General features: G+C 40.3%; 1 protein-coding gene across 3 annotated transcripts in view; it reads right to left on the bottom strand.

Annotated features, from left to right (window-relative positions):
- Positions 1 to 19854, bottom strand: part of LOC126377796 (ankyrin-3-like) — a 215637-nt gene that overhangs the window by 95116 nt on the left and 100667 nt on the right. For all 3 annotated transcript variants that reach the window (XM_050025634.1, XM_050025633.1, XM_050025635.1), the window contains exons 5-17: positions 19498 to 19653; positions 18629 to 18830; positions 17726 to 17850; positions 16473 to 16619; positions 15637 to 15766; positions 14644 to 14843; positions 14168 to 14321; positions 13288 to 13521; positions 12258 to 12356; positions 11404 to 11532; positions 10193 to 10391; positions 9062 to 9155; positions 1275 to 1383 (exon numbers count right to left, since the gene is read on the bottom strand). In XM_050025634.1, coding sequence (XP_049881591.1) covers positions 1275 to 1383; positions 9062 to 9155; positions 10193 to 10391; positions 11404 to 11532; positions 12258 to 12356; positions 13288 to 13521; positions 14168 to 14321; positions 14644 to 14843; positions 15637 to 15766; positions 16473 to 16619; positions 17726 to 17850; positions 18629 to 18830; positions 19498 to 19653 — 1978 coding nt within the window. The remainder of the gene's footprint in view (positions 1 to 1274; positions 1384 to 9061; positions 9156 to 10192; positions 10392 to 11403; positions 11533 to 12257; positions 12357 to 13287; positions 13522 to 14167; positions 14322 to 14643; positions 14844 to 15636; positions 15767 to 16472; positions 16620 to 17725; positions 17851 to 18628; positions 18831 to 19497; positions 19654 to 19854) is intronic.

The raw sequence follows: 19854 nt of genomic DNA, 5'->3' as shown, positions 1-19854 counted from the left end.
ATGATGATGATGGATTCGAACCTACGACCTCAAAGTGAGAGGCAAGCGTTCTTTCAACTGGGCTACCTCTTTTTCTGCAAATAGTAGGCAAATAATACCGCCGCGCCGTCTGCGTCCGCCATTGATCTAAATATAATGATATCCGCCAAACCGTACACAATTCAAATCTGGATATTCGCCAAGTGAACTGCAGTTTGAAATACTGCGTTGTTTCCGGTTGCGATTCAAAGGGCGTCTAGGTTTATGCCAATTGGGTTTGTTCAGTTAAATCATGACAATGTTTAGCTTTTTGCGAGATCTACTAATGATTTACTGTTTTGTTTTTTCTTTTATTATTTTTATTTTTTGTGTGATACCTAGTTTACTTTTTAATTTTATAATTGTATTTTTTTGTGTTTTACATGTCTTATTTGTAGTATAGTCTTATTTTCTTTTTGCTTATTTTTTTTGTATTAGTTTTTATATTGTTTTCTCGTTATAGAGCGCATTGGGTTACACTGTAATGTTGTATGTACCTAGTATGTACCTTTATAAATAAATAAATAATTTCGCTTATTTTGGCAGCCACGAGAGACGTGATAAACAGAGCACTGTTGACAACATTTATATTTATGTACGTACTTAGATTATGTTAAGTAAGTAAGGTTGCCTGGCAGAAGTTTTTCTGTCCTATTGTAAACTGACCAGTTTACAAACTACATTAAATCAATTCATCTAAAGCAATATTGCTATTTGGCATTTATCAACATTGCAAAATCAAATTCTAATGTTGCTTTTTAGACGAATCGCAACATTGTGGCTATAAAATACTTTTGTACGGGAATGTATATTCAATCAACAATTGAAACAAAATACATTATATTGCCTCTTGTGGTACAAATAAAATTAAGCCTCAGAAATGATGGTGAATGAGAAAAATACTAATTTATTTACGTTTTAAACTGAATCCGCTACACGTACCATCTAGGTAACGGATAGGAAATAGACTAAAGTCCCTACACTCTTAACACGTCTTTGTAACATGATATATCAATCATCATGATTTATATCATCTAAGCTGAGCGATGGGTTTCTTGGCCCTTATATATTTTAAGTTACCTTGAGTGTTATGGTTTTTCTATTTTATTATGTATTTAGGTGAGTAGAAATATGTTTATTAGATAAGCGCATCTCGCCATCAAACGTAACAGTTTGGCGGGTTAAAATTGTACTTACCAATTTAACAATAAATTAAAAAAAAATACGTATCAAAAGAAGTATAATCTAGTACTCACCAGTATCTCCGACCGCCTGACTGAGGGTGTTCTCAGTGACCGGACGCAGCGCCTCCACAGCGCTGATGTACCCGAGACGGTCCGCTATCGCACACGCTGTTTGGCCGTTCTACGAGAAAAAGGAAAAAAAATAGTTTTATTGTAAACTAATAGACAACAACAACAAAGTATCCCCGAAGGGGAAGGCAGAAGTGTACAGTCATGAACAATATCATGTACCCACTTTAGAACCCTGTCGCACTATTTTTAAATATTTGACATTTAATGAGACTTACGGTTTAATTTGTAAAAAAAGTTTATGTGACAGGGTTTCAAAGTGTAAACATATTAAATTCAAATTCAAAAATATCTTTATTCAGTAGGTAACATAGTTACACTTTGAATCGTCAATATTACATAACGAACGTCTCATCCGCCTAAAACTACTGCAGCTTCTCACAACCTGTATAAAAAAAATGTTAAAAAAATAAAAATAAACATAAAACATAAAATATTGGTATACAATTGAGTAATTTAGCTGCCTAATATCAGTTCTAAGACAGTTAATCCCATGCATTTTAGTACTCCTGACCGTACATAATAGTATACACATTCACTCCTCGCCAGCTATGTTTAACCTCTCATATGCCGAGATACCAGACACAATAGATTTTACATTGTGTCTGGTAGAGATCCGCGTTCCGGCGTTCGAAAGATTAAGTCCCATAGCCCCCGCCAAGACGAGCAAAGCGAAGCGCCAGACGTTTCGTTGATTTTTTTGTACCCTATTGTCATTACCCGGACACATATCCTGGATATGACGTGGTATCAATTATTTATGATCCAAACTCAAAAGTCGAATTCAGTGGTTCAAAGCCCCAGCCGGGATTCGAACCCGGACACTACGATGTAGGTCAAGCATTCTCCAAACAGTGCCATCACGCAACTTTGGTTGTTTGTTCCTCATTTAATTCTCAATTAAAGACTTTCCGAGTCATTTCATTGTCCCTAACCGGAAAAACGCAATCACGCATTTTTTTATCATACTTCGACCTTCACTGTTTCGCATTATTAGTTATTATACTCGCTCCTTGTTCGAGAGGTTTTAAACAGTGTAGTCTACGTCTTATGCTCCAGCATCGTCACAATTTTCAAAGCTCATATCCAAAGCTAAAAAAAAAAGTTAGTTTCCCGCTTCCTGAACGCAGCTGTCAACTAATGTCATTACGGTTTTTGTGCACCGGCGCGTCACTTCGCCTCCGTAAATAAACTAATTGAAAACTAATATTTAATACAAAAACATGATTGATATAGTGCGAAAAATCTGTTACTTACATAATCAAGTGCTTTTTTCTCTAAAAAAGCTAGAAACAGTACCAAAGAAAAAATGTGGATGACGACGAGCGTAAGTTCTTTTTGATAAAACAAAACGTGGATTATACTGGTAAGTCTTAACATTATCCATCTACTAAAACAAGAGAAGATATAATTATGATCAATTCAATTTAATTCCTTTTATTGTCGAAAACAAATTACTTTTTTTTGAGGTTATAATTTTATAATCCTAACATTCGAAGAAGTAACTTAAGTTGGTACTTATTACTAATAAAAGTAACTAGTTTTATTAACAGAAATAATAATAATATTAAAATTGTATCGTGTTCGTGTTATAACAGTGATTTAAAAGTTATACTTTATTCCGATGTTGATGTTGTTTAAATTCGCCTTATATAAGGCAGGCAAAGATCTGAGGACTATACAGTCTTGACTTTAGTAATTTAATATTCGAAAATCACGATCAAAATAGGCCTAAGCCTTGTCTTCAGTCCCTGATTTTTTTCAGTCCGTGTTTTTATTTTAATCTGTCAAGAAAAAAAAAAAAAAAAAAAAAAAAATTTTTTTTTTTGTTTCTTTTTGTAATTTGTGTTCTTGGCTTATGTTGCGGTTGATAACTTACTATCAGCGAATGAAATGAGCAGTTTTATTATAAAACAAAGAGAACCAGTGAAATATAACCGCAGAATGGCATAGAAAAGTAAATAATTAACTCGGAAATAATTTGACAAGTTCAGATAATTAGATGACAGAAGCACTTCATGTTTACCCTGTTCATCAAGAAGTACCTATGACACAGTAGTACTCAATATCACAGAGGTCATCTACACCATTGGTAGACAAGATACATAACTTATTCAAGATAACACTTAAAACATTTAGAGGATTATAATTGGTTTACTACAAGATAACCATACTTAAAAATGATATTATATATATTATAACAGTACATAATCCCTTCTCACAGTCTCTGTTAAGTGGTGTTAATAATGTTATCTTCTCCGAATGATACTTACAATATAAGATGATGATAATATACCCTAACAATAAAAACAGAAAGAGTGTTAAGAGAGTACAGGCAAAAGATAGCCTTATTATAGTAAGCAATTTCTTCCAAATTACTCTAATCTTATTATAATTCAAGCTTCCAACGTATGGGTGATGATTATTGGTACCTACCTAACCAACAAGAGAACACCACTTGGAGAGTCACCTAGTTAAACACTAGTAGTGAACTGTCTGACTAGAGAATAGACAGACTATTTGTTTCCCTTTAGAGCTATCACAATAGAGGATAGACAATGGACTTGATGTATCAACCCTATTAACATAAAAATCAACCACTAAGACTGTCGCAAAGCGCAAATATACCTATGCCTTATTTTAATACCTAGAGCTATCATTTAGCAGATGGACAGGGGACTTGATGGTACCAACTTAATGTACATAAAAGCTATCACTAGGAAGTTTGCCATTGCTAAGCGCTAATATACCTATTTTACATTTCCATACCTAGAGCTATCACTTAGAGGATAGACAATGGACTTAAAGGCACAATGCACATAAGAGCTACCATTAGGAAGGTCGCCATTGATAAGCGATAATATACCTATTTGTCATTTCCATACCTAGAGCTATCACTTAGAGGATAGACAATAGACTTGAAGGTATCAATGCAATGAACATAAGAGCTACCACTAGGAAGGTCGCCACTGACAAACGCTAACATACCTATTTCTCATTTCCATACTTAGAGCTATCACTTAGAGGATAGACAATGGACTTGATGGTATCAACCTAATTAACAAAAGATCTACCACCAGGAAGGTCGCCATTGCCAAGCGCTAATATACCTATTTATCATTTCCATGCCTAGAGCTATCACTTAGAGGATAGACAATGGACTTGAAGGTATCAACACAATGAATGTAAGAGCTACCACTAAGAAAGTCGCAATTGACAAGCGCTAACATACCTATTTCTCATTTCCATACTTAGAGCTATCACTTAGAGGATAGACAATGGACTTGATGGTATGAACCATATTAACATAAGAGCTACCACGATTATGGTCGGCATTGGCAAGCGCTATATACCTATTTCTCATTTCCATACTTAGAGCTATCACTTAGAGGATAGACAATGGACTTTATGGTATGAACCCTATTAATATAAGAGCTACCACGATTATGGTCGGCATTAGCAAGCGCTATATACCTATTTCTCATTTCCACACCTAGAGCTGTCACTTAGAGGATAGACAATGGACTTGATGGTATCAACTCAAATAACATAAAGCTACCACTACAAGTATCGCCTTTTGCTAAACGCTAGTAGATAGCTAGAACATAGACCAACTATTTTTTATACTTTTATTTCCATGTTTGGTTTGTCACTTGAGGAATCGAAGATAAACCATTGAATTGTCGGGGCTTACCTACCCATGTTGAAACTCAAGATTAGACTAATGCTGAGAAACAATAGACTATTATGTCAAATTGATTATTATAAAATAATGAGAGTACAAATTCTGAAGAAATAACCGACAATTCAAAACCTAAAAGCCTCTGTTCTATTAATCAACCTCAACTGTGCTAGAAATCAAAGTATGTAATGTCAGAGATTACTTTCAAAAGAGATAACTGTACACAAGACATGGTTAGAGAATACTGCTATTAAATTCTTTCAACCAACATCATAAAATTCAAATAGCACATAAATAATAATGAATAACATTGCCCGAAGAGTGAGTAAACGAGATAGCAACAGGATCTGTGGAACAGAGACAACAGTATCAGCAGGCAGCCCCACAGCCAACAGCATGAACAGAAAGCCCACAAGGAACAGTATCAGCAGGCCGCCCCACAGCCAGCAATAAAAGCAGTGATGCAACCAGTCATGATCAGCAGTGCTATAACCAGCAGTACCAGCAGCCCTACAGCCAGCAATAGTAGCAGAGCTACAACCAGATGTATTAGCAGTCTCACAGCCATTAGTATCAACAGTGGCCCAGGCAGCAAGGCCGTTTAAGAATAGTACCTCATGAGGAGGAAGAATTCCCTATAAAGTTATAATGGGAAAATTTGCACAAGCAAATATATTTTTCAAAATTCTGGTAAAATTAATTCCGAATGTCTATCACTAAAAGTTTTAGCATTATCATTAAGACATGGGATTCAAATCCTGTCTTTGTTAATCAGGAATAACAATACTAATCTCAGTATAAATTGGGGTACCTACCTGATAATATTATAACTTCAATGAAAATTTCCTTCAAGTATTACATTCGAAATTGTAAAATATTGATACCTAGTTCGGTTAGATAGAATAGTTGCCCTTTTTATTATTAACTCATAGGTGAAAAGGAAGGAAAAATAGTTCATTAGTAACATATAACTTACATCACCATTAGCGTTTTCTCTAAATTATGTTGTTGTAGATTTATTATGTTGTTGCTGATCAGCCCAAAACACAGTTTACAATTAATATAAAAATTACAACAATAATGTCCCTCCACTTAATCAATCGGAACCAAACTGCAGTGGAGAAGTAACAATAATATTTTCATGATAAATATATGTTTATCTTATTTTTCGGTTAGTGTTGTAACGTAAATCAGGCAGGTTCCTTCACTAAATAACCTGACATATTAAATCTTCAGGATGGGTACGAGAAGTGAATCCCTGTGCAAACAACAGGATCATGTTAAGTTAGGTTAAAGGAAAAGATGATTTTTACGAACGATGATAATATACCTATACGACCGATAATTAATAAATTAATGTTATCCTTATATGTAACTGCACACCTAAGGGTAAAATATGTTTTATTCATTTATTTATTTTTTCCAGTAAATAATAGGACGTCACTATTACTGTCCTAAAAACGAATTCAATAATTATTACACTAAAGAGATAGCTGCGTAAACAATGTTACGTGTGTTAATGTGTTGTGTGTACGTTGTTCTATCATCTGATTGGTGGGTGAAAGGTTGCATAGAGGAATAGAAAAAAAATACACAACAAGTTATATTTATTATTACCACATAAAAAAATATACTAAATATTATTACCAAGCCCATATGGTCGATATTAGGTAATACACAATAACTTGGGCTCAGGTAATCTATTTTAATAAAAACAAAATCTTAATTATTACGAAGATAATTATCACACAAGTACATAATGTAAATGCACTTCCCCTCTTTATACTTTCAGCCTCATTTAACAATATCTTATAATAAAGAGGAAAGTTTAGTTCAGTGGTTCTGAATATTTTAATGAAAAAGGTCATTTGAATAAATGTATCGAAATTCTTACTTGCACTTATATTTGTATTTTCTCTAATCAATTTGACATGTTGTCTTAGGATTCATTTAACTACTCAATGTCGACAACAATTGCCAACTTAGCACAGGATGTTACAATCAATCTTGTGTCTGGGTGCCCTCGTCATTACCCGTTCTTCTTTATGTATTTCTTCTTCTTTTATGTATGTAAACAAATAATGTGTAACTTTGATAATTATTGTAGCCCTTGGTATGCCAATGAAAAATGAGTGTTATACTATATGATGAAGTCTCACAGTCCTTTCGACTATAACTATCGTTGTTGTTCAAGAGCTTCGGAAATGTGCTCTATGGTGAGGTCCCTGTGAGGCTCTTATAGCCAATCTTGATGTTGAGCTCATTCAGAAATTTGTTCTTGTGTAGTTCTTTTGTTGTGAAATTGATAGTAATGTGAAATAGGTATTTAATGTACTTGCTCAACTTCAACTTAATTATTTAGAACTATGTATCTATTCTAGTACAGTATAGTATAACCATATATTATATAACATACATAATATCGATTCCATTCTTGAGAACTGGTGAAACTTGTTTAGCGAACAGTTATTATTTTTATTGTTTTTTACATGATAATATCAAAACGTTTGGTGGAACGCCGCGCTGAGTTTATCAGGCGACGGCTGTGCCTCTCACTGCCTTTATTGGGATTAAAGTCATGGGCAGCTTAATTAGCTTTCGTGATAACAATGTACTTTATTCATTAATGAATAATCATATTATTGGTACTCGCTTCAATTTAAATGTTTCATTCCCAACTAAACTTTGAACATCTACACTGTTTAAAACCTCTCGAACAAGGAGCGAGTATAATTATGAGATTAAACGAACTTACCTGTAAGTGAAGTTCTATCTCAATTATACGAAGCTCCTTGTTCGAGAGGACTCCCTCCCTTCAATTTTAATATCCCGCCCTAAAGCTTCCACAGGTGATGGAGTTGTCCATGAAACATGCTTTAAACATAATGACATTAGTTGACAGCTGCGTTCAGGAAGCGGGAAACTAACTTTTTTTTTTAGCTTTGGATATGAGCTTTGAAAATTGTGACGATGCTGGAGCATAAGACGTAGACTACACTGTTTAAAACCTCTCGAACAAGGAGCTTCGTATAATTGAGATAGAACTTCACTTACAGGTAAGTTCGTTTAATCTCATAATTATGATTTCCGCCAACACTATCAAAATGAGGAACACCGCGTAATTTATGTTATGGTAGTGTAGCGGACCCAACTAGTTGGCCACCTAGTTCCGCTCACATGCAACAGATGGCGCCACATTCTTCAAGCGGTCGTGAAACACGGTAGTATAGTAATATGCTTTTCTGTTATTTACTTTGTATCAACCGGAAGGGTCCGAGAGGGGTAGAGGGGGAGGGGGGGGGGGGGGGGGGGGGGGGCTGTGGGACGTATGTTATGTTACGTTATGTCATAGAATAAGGGACGACCACCGTGGTCCAGTGGTTGAGCGTTGGGCTCACGATCCGGAGGTCCCGGGTTTGAATTCCGGTGGAGACATATCACAGAAATCACTATGTGATCTCTAGTTTGGTTAGGATATTACAGGCTGATCACCTAGACTGTCCAAAAAGTAAGATGATCCGTGCTTCGGAAGGCACGTTAAGCCGTTGGCCCCGGTTACTACTTACTGATGTAAGTGAGTAGTCGTTACATGAGCCATGTCAGAGGCCTTTAGCGGCTCAATAATAACCCTGACACCAGGGTTGATGAGGTTGGTAATTCACCTCACAACCCATTCGATGAAAAAAGACTCCAACTTCATCAGTTGTCCCGTGATCATGGCACTTGCAACATTGTTGTAACATCGAGAGTCTCATATCCCTGATAATAACGCGGTAAGAACCCGGTATTATGTGTTTTAGCAAGCAAGTAAGCGTTGTAGTATGATATAACAAAAGTTGATAATAATTGCGTCCTCTAACTTAATGGACTAATGTTATGGGCGATAGGCTGCTCCCTTATCACCATAAGGTTCATCATATCCATCTTAGGACTTCGTATCAACAGTGGCTGCAAGTTGTCTTTGATTACTTGTGGCTCTGCCCACTCCATTTGGGATTACGGGCGTGAGTTTATGTATGTATGTATGTATGTTGATAATAATACTCACAGCTGACAACGCGTTAGGATCAGCGTTGTTCTTGAGAAGCAGTTGGATGATGAGCGTGTGTCCTTGTTGCGCCGCTTGGTGAAGAGGCGTGAACCTGGGATAATGAACATACATATATATCATAAACTGCCTATATACGTCCCACTGCTGGGCACAGGCCTCCCCTCCATACTCCCGGAGGGGTATGGAGCTTACTCTATCACGCTGCTCCACTGCGGGTTGGTGGAGGTGTTTTTACGGCTAATAGCCGGGACCAACGGCTTAACGTGCCCTCCGGAGCACGGAATCATCTTACTTTTTCGGACAATCAGGTGATTCAAGCCTGAAAAGTCCTTACCAAACAAAGGATAGTCTTACAAAGTGATTTCGACAATGTCCCCATCGGGAATCGAACCCGGACCTCCAGATCGTGAGCCTGACGCTCTAACCACTAGACCACTGAGGCTGTTATGACGTTGGGATAATGAACATTTATTAATAATAGGATACCGGACCGCAGCAAACCCTACGTCATCGACTACCACGATGGGACCAGTTTATATTTGTCACAGTTTGCCTCATCTAATTCTGGAGCGTTTTTTGTAGGAGGCATTTATATGTGTCATATTTTTGGTGAAATTTACGTCATTGGATACCACTAGAATTGCCTCCTGCACAAAACGCTCCAGGATTTATTCAAACAGTAATTTTATTAATTTCTAGATGAGCAGTAAAACGCTAATCTAGAAATATCATTTCATTTTTTACAGCTTCAAGGGATCGTAGACGCAGCCGGATATAACCGGGTCAAACCAGCACCTTTTTATTACTACAGACATCATAGTTATTGACGACCAATAATAATAAATTCTCGTGCAGACAGAAATATAATATATTTTTACAAGAAGCAAAAGAACAAAAGTCATTATCAAAAGCAAATACAATAAAAGAATAAACTATAAAAAAGTCTATAAAAGTGCTATCTTGCATAGTATTAGATGTTAATTTGACCTTGATACTTCTACGCGGTCCTAAGAAAATGACTGACAGAAAGACGGACGGACAAAAAAGTGACAACGTGATCCCATAAGGCTTCCGTGTTAAATTTTGATGTTCGAAACCCTAAAAAAAAAACAAAAATGGCATACGTACCCGTGAGCGGCGCGCGTCGTGACGTCCGCCTGCGCATCGATGAGCGTGTTAGCGGCCGCGTGGTGTCCGTGGTGAGCGGCCGCGTGGAGGGGAGTGTACCCATCCCTGGTGCGCGCGTTGCATTGACCGCCCGCCGCAAGGAGGGCTTTCAGAACTGCCGTGCGACCTTCTGATGCTGCTAAGTGGACTGGGGTTAGACCTGGAAGAGATATTTAGAGGTTTTAATACTCAGATATTGCTTCTGCGAACAAGCGCTTGCTCTACAACTGGTTGCAAGGGCGGACCCAGGAGGGGGGTGCTCCCCTGGCTGCCAGTTTGGGTAATGGGTGGCCGCTGCAATTTTGTGCAATTCTCTACGGATAGGCCGTCTGCGACCTGGGGGGTTAAAATGGCCACATCGACGCAATTCATCTAAGAGCGCAATATTGCAATTTGATATTTGCGCATGTAAAAGTAAGTGCGCAATGCAAACAAATGTCAAAATGCAATATTGCTTTCTGAGATGAATTGCTTCGATGTGGCCATTTTAACCCCCCTGGTGACCGCTGATATCAACTCAAAATCATGATCTGAATTATCTCCCTCAGTATTTGTTACGGTGTCACTAACACCCATACGTACGGTCAGGAGCATTCATATGTATACACTTTGGTACCATGTCACATTAACTTTTTTTGACAAATTGAACTGTAAGTCCCACTAAATGTCAAATATGTTAGTGCGACAGAGTCCTAAAGTGGGTACATTATATTGCTCATGACTGTACTTGTACAGGGTGTAAGTGACATCGTAACGAATACTGAGGGGGCAATTCAGCTCATTATTCTCAATTAAAGCACCATTTCTTAAATCAGGAAAAATATTAGAGAAACCGCAAAAACCTCCTGTGTGTCGCGCTGTCCGGTAGTTGCGTGTGACGCGCGGGTTGAAGCTGATGCAGCGAACTAGTTTTTGTGTACTTCGTTTGCAAGTGTATAAATTCCTACCTACATGTTCTTTATTTATTGTACTATTTGTTCGAGCATGATATTATATTGCAAATTGGAAGCGACGATGGTGAATGTCGGTGTACGGACAAACCAAAGTTGGTTTTTGTTGCACCGTCAATTGTAAAAAAAAAATGTATTGAGTACTGTACTTATTTTTTTTTTTTATAATAATAATAATAATTAATATCAAGTGGAATTTGTATACAATCAAAGCCAGGTTACCATTGTTAGCAGGCACGTTGACATCGGCTCCTCGTTCTATGAGCATCTCCACGCAGTCTTCGTGCCCCTCTTGAGCAGCCATGTGAAGAGGGGTGAAGCCTGCCTTGGATTTCACTCCCGGATCCGCATCTGAAAGGACAAATGAAGCGATTCAAAAAAAATGTTAATCTTCTTCTATCGTTAGGTCGTTGGCTATGGGTTGTGAGGTGAATTACCAACCTCGTCAACCCTGGCGTCAGGGTTACTATTGAGCTGTCAAAAGCCCCTGACGTGGCTCATGTAACGATTACTCACTTACACCAGTAAGTAAGTATAGTAACCGGGACCAACGGCTTAACGTGCCTTCCGAAACACGGAGCATCTTACTTTCGAACAATCTGGTGATCAGCCTATAATGTCCTAAACAAACTAGGGATTACAAAGTGATTATTGTGATATGTCCCCACCTGGAATCGAACCTGGGAGCTGCGGATCGTGAGCCCAGCGCTCAACAAGTGGACTGGGAAGAAGAATTCCACATCATTTCCCTATTGTTATCTTCCCGTTTTCACAGGGTTCGTTTACCTAACCTGAAGATTTGATACATCCTGATTTTTACAGAAGCAACTGCCTATATGACTTTCCAATCAGAATGGAAAACCAGACCAATACAGGTTAGGTCCTATACTCGATATTTTCGAGAATTTGAGTTTCCTGTTTTTCTTCCGAACATTAATTCGAAAATTATTGTCTTCGGCCCATGGTGGCATTCAAACCAGCGACCTCACAGTGAGAGTCAAACGTTCTTCCAACTGCTTCTTCATCTTTTCTCTTCTTCACCTAGTTTTAATGCCTATAACGGTCAAAACACTCACCATGTTCGAGCAGAGCGAAGGCGATGTCGGGGTGGTTGTGTCGACAGGCGATGTGCAGAGCAGAGTGGCCGTTCTTGGCCAGCGAGTGTGGTGAGGCCCCTACACAGACAGACTAGCTCACTACTAGCTTACAAACACGGACAAATAACAAGGTTCAATTCAATTCTTGATTAAATGGCTTGGCTTGGCTTTTGCGTCATCACATTTCTGCCAGCATCACGCAATGAAGAAAATACACAAAACAGGTTGTCACAAATCTTTATTGCGCACGAAAGAAACACATTACATAATCACATTTAAACAATTGGCACAAAAGGCTACTTTATTGCTAAGGTAGGTAGGTTAAAATTCTTATTCAGGGCAGTGTTCATGTAACTCAGCTTCTATCTTAACAGATAGAATCTTGTCCTATGATTGGCCAAAATTTCAAAGAATTTATAGCAGTGGTCCGTTCCAACCAATCACAGGAAATGGGTTATTATGTTTCAAAATATAAACTGGGAAGAGTTCGTGTAATTCAGTTTCTATCTTGGTAGATAAAATCCTGTCCTATGATTGGCTAAAATATCAATTAATTTACAGCAGTTGTCAGGCTAAACCAATAACAGGATAGGGTTTATAATTTGTCAAAACAGAAGCTGAGGAGTGCTCGTGAAACTCAAGTTTGTTTCTTGACAGATAGAATCCTATCCTATGGGTGAAATGTCAAAGATAGTTATTGTTTCTGGTATCTTTATAGATGAGAGGGTTTCACAAACAAACACCACAAATCCTGAGGAATTAGCCAGAAAACTACAGTAAGGCTAAGCGCGCATTACGATAAAAATTCGTTGCGAAAAATTATCGCAAATCTGTCAACCACAGAAATACACTACAATCCGCGCACTGCGAAAATAAATCTTCGATTCGTATGTGTATTTTGTATGAAGCGAACCCTATTATTGTAGTTTGCGATTTTATAAAAGCGATAAAAAACTCGCAACGATTTTTTATCGTAATGCGCGCTTGGCCTAAATCTTGTGGTTTGTACCTTTGTCGAGCAGAAGCAAGGCGATGTCGGGGTGTCCGTAGTAAGTGGCCATATGTAGGGGTGTGATGTGGCTCTTGCCGGGCGCGTCGGCTTGAGCGCCTCTAGCCAGCAGCAGCCGCGCCACGCCCGTGGAGCCATACTTGGCCGCCAGGTGCAGCGGAGTGAAGCCCTTGCGCGTCTCCGCTTCTATTGGCGCGTTGTTGTCCAGAAGGATCAGGGCTACTTCGTCTTTGCCTGCAATTGGAAAGGAGTTACTGGAAGGAGTTACAATACAAAAACACTTCATTGCTCACAACAAGCCTGCCTCGAGTGGAACTTGAACATGCATCTCCAGATTAATTTTATTCTGTGAGCACCTGACTGGTTCCGCGCTTGATCACACCATAGAATAATGAATAATACTACGTATAGAACGGCAACTCTCCGTTCCCCACCAGCGTCTGAGCTAGATTTACCTCACCCCCCCTCGAGCATAGTTTAGACTTGAATCGTATGGCGTCAGACGTCACACACACAGATATGCGTGTACGATAACGTCAATGTGTGGTGTCTGTGTAAAACGAGGTTGTTTGTCTGAAGTGTCCGGGGTGTGAACACACTTCTCCTCCACGTGTTTTCACGAATTTTTCGAAGCCCTGGCACAACCCGTTTTACACAGACTACACATATCAATATTATCGTACATGCGTATCTGTGTGTGTGACATCTGACACCCATACGATTGAAGACATAAGTAAGACCGAGGGAGTGAAGTAAACCTAGCTCAGTCGCTGGTGGGGAGCGGAGAGTTGCCGTTCTATACGTAGTATTATTCCTTATTCTATGGCCCTAAACCAGCTTAAACTTAACAGCGAAACACCATAGAGGCTTGGATACATACCTTCTTTGGCAGCGATGTGGAGCGGCGTGTAGTGGTCCTTAGTGGCGGCGGCGACGTCGGCGCCGTGCTGCAGCAACAGCGCGGCGATATCAGCATGACCCAGTCTTGCTGCCACATGCAAGGGAGTCTGTTCCTCGCGAGCACGGGCTTCCACCTACGGAGACAAGAGGGGTCCAATTAAAACTATTTCATTTTTATCAACATTTTCAAGGAAACTGGTCACGGGTCGTCGACCTTTTATTCAAATCAAATTTCATTCTATTCTACAACGGCCGAAGTCCAGTAGTTGAACGTTGGGCTCATGACCCGGGTTCGAATCCCGGTGGAGATAGAACAGAAAGTAAGATGTTCCGTGCTTCGGAAGGCACTGATGTAAGTACGTAGTCGTTACAAGAGTCAATAATAACCGACACCAGGGTTGATGAGGTCGGAAATCCACCTCACAACCCACACGATAGATCCTACAGTGCGTGTACCTTGGCGTTGTTCCTGAGCAGCACCCTGACGAGGTCGGTCTGGTGCGCGCGCGCCGCCAGGTGCAGCGGCGTCTCCCCGCGCGCCGTGCACGCGTCGCACGCGGCGCCCGCGCCCAGCAGCACCAGCGCGATGTTCATACAGCCCATGAACGACGCCACGTGCAGCGGGGTCAGGCCCGACTCCGTCGTTGCCGACTTGCCTGCGAAAAGCATTTTTAGTTTCATTTTGACGGCCTCTGTAGTGCAGTGGTTGAGTGTTGGGATCCGGAGGTTTGAATCCCAGTGGGGACATATCACAAAATAACACTTTGTGATTCCTAGTTTGGCTAGAACATTACAGGCAGATATCTGAAATTAAGATCCTTCGGAAGGCACGTTAAGCCGTTGGTCCCTGTTACTACTGATTGATGTAAGTACGTAGTCGTTCAATGAAATACGTTCTAGGACTTGGCGGTTCAATAGTAACCCTGACAACACCAGGGTTGATTAGGTTGCTCCATAATTCACCTCACAATCCACACGATAGAAGAAGTTTAGTTTAGGAGGATTTATTTTAGATTTTCTGAAGATAGGTACTTTCGGGTCCATGTTGAAACTTTAGCTTTAGCTTTTGCTTTAGCTTTAGCTTTTGCTTTAACTTTTCTTTTGTCCTTTTTTGTATTCTATGTGTTCTCGCATATAAATTGATTTGATTTGATTTTTAGTTTTACTTCAACTGTAAAAACAGATGCATTTCAGAGGAAAGTGGAATGAAGTTTTCATGAACTCTACATTTCATGGTTTCTAACTTATAACCGCTTGAATTCACGTTTGATCATAGATAATTGTCACGAGTACTAACAAGTATACACTTTGAAACCATATCACATTAACTTTTTTGACAAATTAAATCGTAAGTCTCATTAAATGTCAAATATGATAGTACGACAGGGTTCTAAAGATATTGCTCATGACTGTACGTTATGTTATAGATAGAAGTAATCGTATACTCACTGGCGCCATATTTGAGTAGCAGTTCAACGACCTTTATCCGGTTCTTCTTGCAGGCGATGTGTAGCGGGGTGAAGCCGTTAAGAGCGCGCGCATTTGCGTCCGCGTTACGATCCAGAAGCAGTTTCGCTACCTGTAAATGCAAATTACATACATGCACATGAACTCACACCCCAAACCCTTGATTTTGTTTCACCTTGTTTTTTTTTCTTCTTCAAAACACTATAGATATTTAAAACAGAGTAAAACTCCGAAATCGATATCTTCTAGTTTTTCAGTAAAAAACGACCGTGGCCCAGTGGTTGAGCGTTGGGCTCACGATCCGGAGGTCCCGGGTTCGATTCCCGGTGGGGACATATCACAAAAATTACTTTGTGGTCCCTAGTTTGGTTAGGAAATTACTGGCTGATCACCACATTGTCCGAAAATAAGATGATCCGTGCTTCGGAAGGCACGTTGAGCCGTTGGTCCCGGTTACTACTTACTGATGTAAGTAAGTAGTCGTTACATGAGCCATGTCAGGTGCCTTTGGCGGCTCAATAGTAACCCTGACACGGGGGTTGATGAGGTTGGTACTCTACCTCACAACCCACACGACAGAAGAAGAAGAAGTAAAAAAAGCAAAACTTTGAGCCTCCACTTGAACCAGTCCTGAGCCATCTCTATTCATTTTGTCTCGGATGCCTCCAAACTTATCCATAGAATTTGTATAATTTTCCAACATCGAGTTCTTCGTAAAACTTGGATCATTACAGGCAAACGACTCCTCGAGGAACGTCGCTGGCAGATGCTTGAGTAGTCTTCCGTAGACGTGTGAGAATGATGGCGACGTTAGTTACCTTGACGTGTCCGCAGTGCGCGGCGACGTGGAGTGCGGTGAGGTAGTCGACGGTGACGTCATCGATGGGTGCGCCCTCCGTCAGCAGCACGCGGGCAGTCTCTGAGTGCTCGCCTTGCACAGACATGTGAAGCGGAGTGAGGCCGTTCTGGGAACAACAAGTTATACCATTTATCTTCCTGTCCTACCATTCCCAGCGGGTAAGTTTTCTTCATCCATTCACACTGACGACGAATAAGCTGCCAACGGGGAAGAGTGGAAGAAAAGAATATAATTCACTCTAACACTTAATTCAGGTTCAAAGGGTTCGGGTTCGAATACCCTGTCCTGTTTTGGTTAGGATGTTGTTGCAGACAGAACACCCGATTGTAAGATGAGTCGTGCTTCGAAAATCACGTTAAGCAGTTGGTCCCAACAGTTTATTTAGGACATTTCAAACTGATCATCCGATTGTCGGAAAGTAAGATGACCCGTGCTTCGGAGGGCACGTTAAGCAATCGGTCCCGGATACTATTTACTTAAAGACGTTTGTACGTACGTATATATAAGATAATCGAATTGGGATTGCATGTAATGTCTATGTAAATTGTGAATAAATAAATAAATGTATTTATACATTATTTGAGGTTTACGCGGTTATTATAATATCACATACATAACATAGAACACGTTCAGCTGCTTCTCTTCCCGGGCATGTCGTAAAAACCGACAGAGGGATTGTGTCCTCTAACATGATGGACTAATGTTATGGGCGATAGGCTGATCCCTTATCACCATAAGGTTCATCATATCCATCTTTGGACTTCGTATCAACAGTGGCTGCAAGTTGTCTTTGATTACTTGTGGCTCTGCCCACCCCATTAGGGATTACGGGCGTGAGTTTATGTATGTATGTATGTATAATATCACATAATACCGGGTTCTTACCGCGTTAATCAAGGACACTTCTGGCACTTATCCGGAGTTTTTTATCCCTGATTAACACGGTAAGAACCCTGTAATTATCAGTTTGAATTCTGTATGTATTTGTTACGTACTTAAGTTATGTCAGGGGCTTTTCGCAGCTTAACATTAACCCTGATACCAGGATTGCCGAGGTTGGTAATGCACGTCACAACGCACACAATAGAAGACGGGACACCAATAATTCCAGGGGCCATTGACGGCTCAATAGTACTCAGATACCAGAGTTGCTGAGGTGGATTACCTCTCACAAGGCGTACGATGGAAGACCGGCAATTTAGTTCAACTAACCTTTGTCTTGCATGTGATGGGTGCACCATGTTGTATGAGTCGTGACACGACGTTGCTGTGTCCAGACCGCGCCGCGCAGTGCAACGGGGTGAGACCGTCGCGAGTCACCGCTGCTATGTTTGCTCCTGGAAATATAGACAATTATGAAATAACAGCACAAAGCTCATTATCATCTTCCACTAGCATTATCTCGTTTTTCACAGGGTACGCTTACCTAACCTGAGGATTTGACAGGCCCGGTTTTTTACAGAAGCGACTGCCTGTCTGACCTTCCAACCCGCGAAGGGAAAACCAGCCCAATACAGGTTAGGTCACATACCTCCGAAAATGTATTTCTCTGGAATGAGGGTTTCCTTACGATGTTTTCCTCCACCGCTGAGCACGTGATTTATGATCCAAATATGAATTCGAAAACTAATTCGACAATCATTGGTTTAGGCCTGTGCTGGATGCGAACCTGCGACCTCAAAGTGAGAGGCAAGCGTTCTACCAACTGGGCTACCACAGCTCATCAATTCGATGAAATCCCTTTTCCCATCCAGTAATAGTATCGATAAAAAGACAAACTCCACGCAATAATGCAGTCCTGAAACGCGCTATCAAAGATTACACAGCGTGACGCATATATACATCTTTCAACAAGACACTGGTGGATCATCGATTCCTAGTCAAACTACCAACTTGTGCCTAGCGGGGTACCGAACAGAGCATGAACCGAACATAACATTGTAAACACCGGTTTCTGGTAAGGTTCATTAGGCGCAACAGGATTTATCTCGGTAAGTATTCGTTACGGTGGGGTCGAATATACTTCTGCCTACGGAGATACAGGCATGACGCTATGTGACGTAGGAAAAGCCATCCTATGCTCATCTAAACACAGTTGAATAAAACGTTACTAACCATTCTCGACCAGCAGATCGACCATGGCCAGCTGTCCCCACTTGCTGGCGACGTGCAGAGGCGTGATGTTATGCTTGGCTGCACGTCCGGAGTCCGCTCCAGCCGCCAGTAGCGCCTTAGCCACTGCCACGTTGCCATAGTGCGCCGCTATGTGTAGAGGTGTGAAGCCAGACTTCGAGCAAGCGTCTGGGTTATGTTCGTTCTGGAAAGAGAACAAGGGATTATATTCACACATACATTCATGGCAGATACCATGGAATTTTACTTACAACGATCCTGCCTAACACACTTTCGCTTCTGCAACTCTGATCAATGACTTCACGCATACTCGCTCGTATTTAGAGTGCTCTTGACCTCTTTTCATTAAAACATCCTCGATCTGATCGCGGTATGTACGCTTAGGCCTTCTTAAGATTCACCGCTTACACCATCAGAAACCTGTATATATTCAATTTCGACACCAATGTAATGCCTCCAATGTCAATCCGTATGAAATGATTCTCCAAGAGCCCGCCGCAGTCTGCATAATAATTTTGGAACTTTAATGCTACAGTGAACTCGTTGGCTAAGCAAGCATGTCCCACCTAAGGCCACATCCACGAGAACAAGTGAATACTACATAACATAACATAAACTGCCTATATACGTCCCACTGCTGGGCACAGGCCTCCCCTCAATCAACCGGAGGGGGTATGGAGCATACTCCACCACGCTGCTCCACTGCGGGTTGGTGAATACTAACAATACGCAAAACTAAAGTAGCTGAAAAAATATATCAAAAGACTATTAGAGATGACCGTAATACATTGTTACCTCTACACCACACGCGCGAGATAATAACATCCTGTAACTCTTACAAACATAATTACCTCTAACAAGAGTGTAGCAGCTTTGACATCATTTTTTTTCGCAGCGATGTGAAGCGCAGGAAGTCGAACCTTGCCCCGCGTGTCTGATTCCAGTAGCTCAGCTACCACTCTGTCGTGTCCTTGCTGCATCGCCACTGCTAGCGGTGTGAAGCCATCCTGAAAATCGAAAAATAACACAACTTAAATACATAGACATGCTCGGAACCTCTGCCCATTATCCTTAGGAAACAATCTTTACTCAGTATTCTGAGCAATACAATAATGTTTAGGGATAAGCTCGCTTTATGTAAGGACAAATATGAAGTGTAAATTTCCTTTATATTTTAAAACAAAGGGTAAACAAATAATACAGTTTAG

This window comes from Pectinophora gossypiella, chromosome 24 (assembly GCF_024362695.1).
Source record: "Pectinophora gossypiella chromosome 24, ilPecGoss1.1, whole genome shotgun sequence".
NCBI lineage: Eukaryota > Metazoa > Arthropoda > Insecta > Lepidoptera > Gelechiidae > Pectinophora > Pectinophora gossypiella.
Note: the sequence above shows the minus strand (reverse complement) of the source record. Positions and strands in the feature narration are given on the sequence as shown.